Genomic DNA, 10659 nt, shown 5'->3' with positions numbered 1-10659 from the left:
TGATTTTACCCACAGGTATTCCCATTCCCTGCAAAAGAAGAAAACCCAAAAGCAGCTAAGCTTGTCTACCTAGGATTTGAATAGTCACATTGCATACATAATCCTAACAGTAACCTGAACGCCAAGGTCACCTAGACCCAAAACACGCTGTCCATCTGTGACCACAATTACTCGAAGATGTCGCTCAGGCCAATTCTTTAGAAGCTCCATGACTTGCCCCTTGTCATTAATGCTTATGAAAAGACCTCTTGGCCTCCTAAATAAGAGCCCATACTTCTGGCATACAATGCCCACAGTTGGTGTGTAAACAATTGGCAATAATTCTTCCAAGTAATTGAGCAGCACCCTGAAAAATAGCTTCTCATTTCGCTCCTATAAAAGCATGTGCGTAGAGAATGTGAGGTTGGATCAAATCTCGAAGAAGATGAGCATTAGATTTGCATTGAGTTCACCTGTAGTGCCATCAGGAATATATACTTTTGTAAATTTGACTCTGTATCCCTGACGTTCGACATGACGCGCTGGACCTGCAACAGCGGGTATCCTCATAAACAGAAAATAGTGAACAGATATTATGTGCATTTCTGAATCCTCCTTGAAGAAAAGGCCAGAAAATGAAACCTTATCTGCCCTCCACAAGAAACATACCATATACCAAAATGCCATTCAAAGCCTCCTTTCTGCATGCTACTGGGCAAGTGTCAAGATTTGGGTAGAACACAGGTCAAAGATCATAATACGATTGTCATTACATGGAAGTTGCTTGAACGATGCATTCTTATTAGTATTAACAGGGGGAACATAATTACGAGAGGAGGATGGGGTACGAATCCTCGCTGTCTTTTTAGGCACCACCCATGAGTTAGTATCACTAGGCCCAACATTTTTGCCTTTCGCAGCATTCCCATTCCTAGGATCAGCAGACTAAGGAGTCTTGTTTTTCCCTTTTTCCGCATGAGACTCCATTCTACTTAGCTTCACCGATAGATTTGCCTATTGGGACAGGGGTAGACAAAGGAACTTCCGAAAGAGGGGGTTGCAAAACTGGTTTTGGACATTCAGGTTGCATATGGCCGAATTTACCACAACAAAATCAAGAATTTGCAATTTTATCCCATTTAAGTTTAAAAGGATGCTTGCCCACCCATGGGTCTCCTGAATCAACCATAATTCCCACTAGTACAACAACGCCGCCTTCGGCGGTGGCACAACCCCTCGCGATGCTATGTGGATTTTCTTAGCTTAGACTTGCTAGCACTATCTACATGCAATGCCTTTGGGCCGGTCGGAGAAGAAGCCATGAAAGACATGGTTGTCATAGAGAGAGAGAGAGAGAGAGTCGTAATATAGGAGTTTGTCCTACAACTACTCTCCTGGAAGCCCGAGCCACTCAAGGAGGTTGGCGAGTCATCATGTAGCACAGGTAGAGACGCAAATTCCAACAACCTAGTCACTGACAAGTTGACGTTTAGTATTGGCTCCACGTACTCCAGTGCAACCTGCAAACATGGCCTCTTCATTAAAGAGCAAAGCTGTGTTCTTGCTAGACTCAGAATACCTCTTGACGCCTTACATCTCCGGTAGGCAGGCATTTGCAACTTGCTACTCAAATACAAATCCTATTGGCTTGGTACAAATCCTTCTTCTAAGCATAGGCTTTTAGTCCAGTCGGAAATGGAAACACTCATCGCTTTTGAGTACTCCTCATCATGCTCTTTCTGTATGTGCTTGACTTGTGTGGCAAACATTGTTTTTTGCCTTGATCGTCAATGGATTTGTTGCAGCTATGTGGACACAAACTTGGTGATAGCAGAGATGGGAGGACATTAAATGGAGGAGGCAAAGAGCTGTTGCAAGAGGAGTACCAGCAAGACACGCGAGCATGAAAGAATGAAGGCGCTGCAACATGCAAGGACGGGAGCATGAATCAAGGCAGAAGAGATGGGAGGTGTGGGTTGGGGTTTAAGTGTGAGGTGTGGTGCACCTCTCTCTCTCTCTCTCTCTCTCTCTCTCTCTATATATATATATATATATATATATATATATATATATATATATATATATATATATATATATATATATATATATATATATAGATATAGATATATATATATTCATACAGAGTTCACTGGCCCGATGACGTCGAACTAAGGAGAAGCCGTCTCGTGGCCCGGGCGGAAAATCCCTTCTCCCTTTTTCTTTTGAGGGTGAAATGTCCTATCAAAACTTGATTTCTTTTTCTTCCCTCTTGCATCATGCTTGCTGCACTGGGCAATCCAGCAACCTGGAGATCCTTATCGCTTGCAGTCAACAGCCCATCTTCTGCCTTCTATGATGCTGATACGAGTGACGGGAATATGTCTTGAATTCTCGAGCTTCACAATCTTGTCGATACATCCATGTTGCGTGAGCTTGACGATGTTGGCACCTCCTTTGAGGCTGACAACCAGGATAGCAAATTGTCCCAAGCTCAGAAAGAGTCCATCTCACGGTAGAAAGTAACTCCATGGGATAGAGCTAGAGCAATATGCCTTTACCAACCCTTGAGTCAAAAATCTCATCATGGATTTTCATTCCCTTGTCTTCCACTCTAATGCAGGCTAATGCAGGCTGCCACCGTGCATTCAAGCCCTACAAAATCCCCTTCTCGGAGCGTCCTGCTCATAAAGGCGAGCAGGCTGCTGGAGCGCCAGCAGAAGAACCCTCGACCCCACAATTGTATTGCCTTATTTTGAAAAAAAAAAAGGGGATCAAACTTACGCAAGAATGAATAGCAACATGTTTGAAAATCAAACTCAACCTACCATAGCCACTGTATATTGTATCGATAATGGATCTTTTTTAATCAAAACCATACTTTGTTGCATTGCATGGCCATCGATTCTTTGGTCAAGTAAAATAAAGCTGATTGTTGTGGCTTTTGAAAGGTATAGTGGGTCCAGACCAGCCGACTACCCCCCACCCTCGACGATGGTTTCTAGATACATAGAGAAAATTTCTACAAAAAAACTATTGTCTTGCACTCCCTAGAAACATCTTGCATCTAGTGATAGATGCGATAGCTCCATGTGCATTGAAAAGAACCTAGAGCTTCCTAGCCATACCCATGTAGGGCATCCCTTGAAACCAAAAAGTGGCATCCTAGCACAAAAGCTCTTTCAAGAACCAATTTTACTTTCAAAAAATAAGCGACACCTAGCATACACATCAATTGCCAAGCACAGCTAAGTCTTTCAACAATGTTGACTAACAAACACACCATAGATTTGCTTATACTATTGCATAAAATTGCAGCGTTATCACAGGCATATGTGATTGTAGATGGAACAAAAATTTGGCTATGCATTTGCTAAAAACAACATATAACTTTCTTCTTGTGACTTTATTCGACTAAAGCACCTTCAACCCAAGAGCGACATCCCAGATAGTCACTTCATCAAGCACTTGTGCGCCCAAACATACACACACTTGGAATATGTGCAATCAAAGCATCTCTAAGCACTTTGTTGCTTTGAACAGCTTGTGGCTCACAGTCTTGTCATGAATTTCTTTACCCATGTCAACATCATGCATGCCTTAATGATGTAAACAGTGCTGACTACATTGGAGCGAATTTGTTGATGCTCAACTTGCTAGGCCAAAACAATCTAGGGAGGATTTGGCATCAGTTGTCGACGCTCCACACGCTCACAGCCTTCCATCTTATCGAGAGCCCCTCCTCATGACTGGACTATCAGCCCTCAATTCCTCATTAGAAAGCACCGACAGAGCAGCAGCGGAGTCTCACCACAAAGCAACAATGTGCCCATTGGCTGCAATGTGTCACGAGACGGGCACTAGGTGCCAACGGAAAAGAACAGACTGAACAGCTTTAAGCACTTCAAATAACAACTGAACTGAAAGAGATAGACGACACAGGGAGTGGCGGAGCTCCACCCCGAGAGAGAGCACTCACCCCAAATCTTGGCGCCCCTTTTGGTATTTCTTTATATTACTTGAACTCGGTACAATGCCGGTACTCACGTTCTGCACCCAGAAGAGTGCCACAGAATGAGCCCTCCCCACATATTTAAAGGCCCTTGGCCTTGAAAAGCAATTACATGAAAAGCATTCAAACTCAAGAACATATGGCCTCAAAAGCACTGAAAGAGCTAGACGACACAGGGAGTGGCGGAGCTCCACCCCGAGAGAGAGCACTCACCCCAAATCTTGGCGCCCCTTTTGGTATTTCTTTATATTACTTGAACTCGGTACAATGCACCGCGGTACTCACGTTCTGCACCCAGAAGAGTGCCAGAGAATGAGCCCTCCCCACATATTTAAAGGCCCTTGGCCTTGAAAAGCAATTACATGAAAAGCATTCAAACTCAAGAACATATGGCCTCAAAAGCACTAGCACCCAAAAGCTACCAGCACGTTTTGTGAAAATCCGTACACTGCCACGTCATCATGTTAGCGCGAATTTCATAAATCCATACAGCTGCCATGTCATCATGTTAGCGCGAATTCCGAGAATCCGTACAGCTACCACGTCATCATGTCAACGCCAATTCCAAGAATCCGTACAATTGGCATGTCATCAATTCTCCGCACGCGCGCGTGTGTGTGTGTGTGGGCTTGCTTTATTTTAATGCCTTTATGTCACTTGGGCCCCATCCCATAAGTTGGTGGAACTTCTACGGCTTCTTCTTCTCTTGCTTCTGCTTCTTAGGGTTTAGGCCTCTGGGCCGGGATCTGCAAGTTGGCTCCGTTCTTCAATGGCTTGACACGTCAGCAATTTGTGACCTCCCCCATTCTTGAAAGAAAATAATCGTCCGCCATTACAACATATCTGCAAAACAACTCAAGTTAGCTTAAAAATTTTCAAGGGTCATTTCGAGGGACAATCAGTTTTCTCATTCCAAATCGAAACTCTTGATTTCCTGGGTCGTTGGCTTCCCAGAAGAATCTCATCCAATAAGGAGTCTCATTCCAGATCGGAACTCTTGATATCATGGGCGTTGGCTTCTTAGAAGTATCTCATCCAATAAGGAATATTCAATGGTTGGCACATCACAATGCAACACAAATGCTCACATATGCATGTTACAAGACACAACAAACAGTGTCACTGAGCACTCCCCCGAGACAGACGATCTGCGGTATGAAGCTACTCAACGACTACCTCGTCACTCCCCCCGCACATAACCTAAAAAGGTCCGGGCCATGAGTTCAGAGGATTGGTACAACCAAACGCTCCCCAGACCGCAGCCTGCGTCGCTTGGAGGTTCAAGCATACAACCAAACGCTCCCCAGACATCCAGTCTGCGTCGTTCGGAGGTTTTCCAACATACAACGAAAAGCTCCCCAAACATCCCATCTGCATCGTTCGAAGGTTCAGACAATACCAAAACAACATTTCTCACTACCCCACCCGAGAGTAAATCACCAATCATTGAAACCAATATTAAAACCAGAGTCAAAACAGTTCAAATCGACACCAAGACAGGTTCAAAACAAATATCATCCACTTTAAACAAATTCCAAACATGATCACTAAACAAAGATTTTTTCACAATAAAATTTCCGATGAACTTTGGAAGCGCCATCTTGCTCTGTCTGCTCCTTGATAGGACCGGTATGCTTTCAGAAGAGCACACGCCCAAACCTTGGCGCCCCTTTCGGTATTTCTTTATATTACTTGAACTTGGTACAATGCCGGTACTCTGGCCTTGAAAAGCAGTTACATGAAAAGCATTCAAACTCAAAAACATATGGCCTCAAAAGCACTAGCGTCCAAAAGATGCTAGCACGTTTTGCGAAAATCCGTACACTACACGTCATCATGACAGCACGAATTTCAGAAATCTGTACAACTGCCGTATTATCATGTCAGTGCGAATTCCAAGGATCCGTACAACTGCCACGTCATCATGCCAGTGCCAATTTCGGAAATTTGTACAACTGTCATGTCATCAGTTCTCCGTGTGTGTGTGTGTGTGTGTGTGTGGGCTTGCTTTATTTTAATGCTTTTATGTCACTTGGGCCCCATCCCATAAGTTGGTGGGAACTTCTTCCGCTTCTTCTTCTGTTGCTTCTGCTTCTTAGGGTTTCGGCCTCTCGGCCGAGATCTGCAAATTGGCTCCATTCTTCAGTGGCTTGACATGTCAGCAATTTGTGACACAATGTGCAAGCAATACAGTCTCGTGAGGGCGGCCAAGAATGCATTGCTTAACATAGACTACACACATGACGGTGATCATGCTGACGGTGATCATGCTCCCGGAAGCATTTGATGTCGTTAGAGTTGGTTTCAGAGGAGAGATGTGAAGAGCTCACCATGTGGAGCATGTCGGTCTTTTCAGATCGTCAATCGAAGTCCCAGTTGCCAAGTTATTGCCAATTGAAGTTTCACCAAGGACAAGTTTTGTGCCAATTTGGACGCTTCGATCGGTGTGCCATCTGAGGTTTTTTCAGCCTCTCAAAGCTTTGTATGTGAAGTATGCGCCGTATGAAGGCCATAGGAATTATCGAACGGAGTCCGGAACACGAAGTTATGGCCAATCAAGGTTGGCAATGGACCCTGACCGGGGAGGATCTGATGCTTTTTGCTAGCTTAGGGCATTCAATTCGAGGTCGTACTGAAGTCGAGGTGCAACGGAATTGTTGTGGTTTGAAGTTGGCGATGGGAGGTTTCGGTTGGAGGTCGCGACTCGGGAATCCGATCACCGGGCACCAAGTTGCAAGTGCAAAGAAGTTGGGGAAAAAAAAAAAACCAATTCTCTTCATGGTTTTATGAAGTGTTTGAACTTTGAAGGCTTTGGAGGATGTACATGGCAAGCTGCCACGTGGCGGACACTTATCCCACGTGGGGAGTACGCAGCAAGGTGGCAAAGGTATATATAGCTAAGCGCATGCACTCCAAGGTCACCGAGCAGGAGAGAGTTTTAATGTCATAGGAAACTATCCGAAGAGACCTTAAAGATCTAGCCGACAAGGAGTTGAACTCAAGACTTGTTATTCAAGGGGGAAATGGCATAACCAATCTACCACACTTGGGTGATAGAAAGGTTATACCATTTTCCTCTTTTTATTAGCACACACACACACACCCACACACACACCCGAGAAGAAGAGAGTTTTAATGTCGTAGGAAACTATCCCAAGAGACCTTAAAGATCTAGCCGGCGAGGAGTTGAACTCAAGATTTGTTATTCAAGAGGGAAATGGCATAACCAATCTACCACACTTGGGTGATAGAAAGGTTATACCATTTTCCTCTTTTTATTAGCACACACACACCCGAGAAGAGAAGAGTTTTAACGTCGTAGGAAACTATCCCAAGAGACCTTAAAGATCTAGCCAACGAGGAGTTGAACTCAAGACTTGTTATTCAAGAAGGAGATGGCATAACCAATCTACCACACTTTGGTGATAGAAAGGAGAGAGAAGCTCTCTTGAGCCTTGGCCATGGCGGGCGCTGCCCCGAGTGGCCCTGGTGGTGCCTTTTGTTGGAGATGATGGTGCCAGCGCCACTGTGATGTGTTGCCTTGTCGACAGCGTCGACATCCGTTGTGCTGCTCTGTTGACGTGGCGGGTCCACCTGTGGGCTACTTCTCACACGGCCTCAAAGGCCAACCTTTTAGTTGAGGAAGAGGGGGATCCCACCCCTTGTCACGGCGGCGTGACAACCAAAGGGGGGCCCTTCCCACGTGCCTTGGAGGGCAAGGGAGCCGGGAATAGCAAAAGCGTGGGATCACACATGCAAAAGGCAGAGCTAAAAATAGAAGTGGCCGGTTTAAAATAGAGGAGTTACACACGCCCTGGAGGGCCAGATTTTTGCAGTTTTGAGCAGTGCACGACAGCCTTGTAGAGGAGGCTCGTTTTGGAGCTCAAGGAGTTGGAGAGAGCTCGAGAGGAGAGCTCGTTTTGGAGCTTTAGAGGGAAGCTCTCCGAGGAGCCTTGGTGAAGGACTACTGAAGTGTTTCTTTTGCGCTCGTCGTGCTCTTGCCGACGGAGCCGATGATAGCAGAGTTACATGGCGTTGTTGTAGATGGTGATTTTGTCATAATTGGAGCAAACCATAACCGAATTTTGCGTCGTTTCTTCCCCTTCTCCACCCTTCTCGTCTTTGCTCTGCTCAAAGTGCTCGGTGCCGTTGTGTGAGATGCGTGTGCCTCCCCGTGCCTTTGTGTGTGTGAGAGAGAAAGAGAGAGAGGTGTGCGTTGTGAGATTGTTGCAAACGGGCAAAATTGGTGTGGTATGCTGTCAAATGATTGTGCGAAGCATGCGTGTGTTGGTATGCGTGCAAACAGTGATCTGTATGCGAAGGTGTTGAGTTTTGAAGGTGAACTCTAGTGGATTGGGGTGCGGTGCAGTGAGTATCCTGGGCTATTTAAAGAGGCAATTGTTTGTGTTCCGGGTGTGTTCCTCTTTCCATCTTCTCGTGCCCCCACTCAGGAGCATCTGATTGCTCCTATTTGAAGGCGAAGTCAAGGTTTCGGAGCTAATAAAGCGCAGATTTTGAAGAATAGGTGCTGGAAAAGATGGCTTGGTCGAGTTTTCCTATCTTCACTGGGGTTGAAGATGCGAAGACCTGGCTGCAGGGTCGGCAATGGGAGGTTTCGGTTGGAGGTCGCAACTCGGGAATCCGATCACCAGGCACCAAGTTGCAAGTGCAGAGAAGTTGGGGAAAAAAAACCAATTCTCTTGATGGTTTTATGAAGTGTTTGAAGGCTTTGGAGGATGTTACATGTGTAAGAGTGCGCATATGCGGAAGCGTGAGAAATGAAATGAAATGAAATGTTATATTAACGTCTTCAAAAAGGCCAGAGTGACCTATGAGACCAAACTGATACAAAAGTGGTGAATGAGAGAGAGAGAGAGAGAGAGAGAGAGAGAGAGAGAGAGAGAGAGAGAGAGAGAGAGAGAGAGAGAACAAACGCTAGATGTGGAGGAGGGGGCGATCAACCCCCCATGACTACTAGAGCAGAAGACCCGTACAATGATCAGATGATTTATATGAGAAGTGGGTACGGGGGCCCCCTGGCCTCATATATATGAGTGACCAAGGGAGTCCATACTATTAGACTTACACCACTCTGCTGCTTCACAAGTTTAGGGCATACTTGTACGGCTAGTGTGCCTCCGGGCTGGCCACCCTTTGCATATGCATTTAGACTGCACCATCCGGCCGCCGACTTCTGAAGCCGGCCACCCACCTTGTCCGGGCGCCCTCATACTTCATTTATTTCTTGTTGGGTCGTGGGGGGTTTTTCCAAGCATTGTCCTACCTCCCCTTGGGCACCTATTTATGGGGCCAGGGGGGTACCCACTTCCATATCAATTTTTGTGTATTGGGTCTCATGCTCATGGTAGTCATGGGGGGTTGATCGCCCCCTCTTCACCATATCTTGCGTTTGTGGTCTACTCTCTCTCTCTCTCTCTCTCTCTCTCTCTCTCTCTCTCTCTCTCTCTCTCTCTCTCTCTCTCTCTCTCTCTCTCTTCCGCACACGCGCACTTACATGGTATCAGCCGCTTCAAGCTCTCGATGATCCAAGGCGCATCTCCGCATCAGGTTCTCCTCCCAAGGGATCACATCAGCAGCGTTTTCTGCAAGATATGCCAGCATTTTTGCAATGACCATGCACGTGAAGGAACAGGCATTTTTTCATCGCAGAGGACCCCCCTCCACCTGCGTTTTTGCAGATCAAGCTAGTGTTTTTGCTTCTGGCTGCAGCGCTACATTTTCGTCGCCGGAACATCCCTCCCTCTCCTTGCGTTTTTGGACAGCTGCAGCGTTTTGCAGCAGGAGGCCAGCGCTCAGCTTTTCAACCCCGGATCTTGCCTACTCGAGCCGGCTCGGCATCCGGTGCCTTGCCGGTCCTGTTCCTCTTCAGATCATCAGATTTCAGCCACATACACCTGCTGTTTTCTCTGTTTTCAGCCCACTTCCTCGCCCTCCCTACAGCGTGTGCACCGCTCCGGACCCTGCCGGGAGCGTACGAGCATGCTGAAAATCGCTGGACAGCAGCGTTTTCATCACCTTGCAGTTGCGTTTTTTGGCGGACAGCAGCCTCTTGGCTTGTGTTTTTCACAGAGGATGAAGTTACCTCCTGCCACGACACCATCCAGTGGTGGTTCTTGCGGTCTCTCAATGACTGCTGCAGTACACGGTATCTTCGACATCGGCTTGATCATCTATGGGCGTACGATCCTTGGAAGATCCATTCATTCCAGCCATCATTCGGCGGTTGCGCACTCCAGAGGGGGTGGTGACTTGTGGTTTGCTATGGACACCACTGTAACAAGGGACGGAGGGGAAGGAGCCTAGAGACGGGGGACGCCCGGTTCTGGGACGAGGACAGGTGGGGACGGACGGCAAACTGCCTGCCAGGTGAGAACGCAGCCAAAACGTCCCAGGGACAGCAGTCAAACAGTCAACTTTTTTAAAATTTGAAAAACTAATCATTTTTAACGGCCAATTCCTCTCCAACATCCATATTTTTGAACTTTGAAGCACCCCAATGGCTATAAAAGCTACCCTTTGGGTCCTCATTTCTTGATGTTTTATTAGCACATTTGCGTCTATATGACTCATGTTCTTTGGTCTATTTAGTGTAAATTTGTGGTCAAAGTGATGCTCTATGTGTGTGGCATGTGTGTAGGTCAAAAAATGCC

General features: G+C 46.4%; 1 protein-coding gene across 3 annotated transcripts in view; it reads right to left on the bottom strand.

Annotated features, from left to right (window-relative positions):
• The window catches only part of LOC147440517 (NADP-dependent malic enzyme 1-like), a 96695-nt gene that overhangs the window by 53684 nt on the left and 32352 nt on the right, over nucleotides 1-10659 (bottom strand). For all 3 annotated transcript variants that reach the window (XM_086530233.1, XM_086530232.1, XM_086530234.1), the window contains 3 exons: nucleotides 453-527; nucleotides 115-372; nucleotides 1-28 (listed from right to left, as the gene is read on the bottom strand). The exon at nucleotides 1-28 is cut by the window's left edge and continues 38 nt beyond it. In XM_086530233.1, coding sequence (XP_086386359.1) covers nucleotides 1-28; nucleotides 115-372; nucleotides 453-527 — 361 coding nt within the window. The remainder of the gene's footprint in view (nucleotides 29-114; nucleotides 373-452; nucleotides 528-10659) is intronic.

Source organism: Adiantum capillus-veneris, chromosome 15 (genome assembly GCF_014529385.1).
Source record: "Adiantum capillus-veneris isolate H3 chromosome 15, ASM1452938v2, whole genome shotgun sequence".
NCBI lineage: Eukaryota > Viridiplantae > Streptophyta > Polypodiopsida > Polypodiales > Pteridaceae > Adiantum > Adiantum capillus-veneris.
This window is presented reverse-complemented; position numbering and strand designations above follow the sequence as displayed.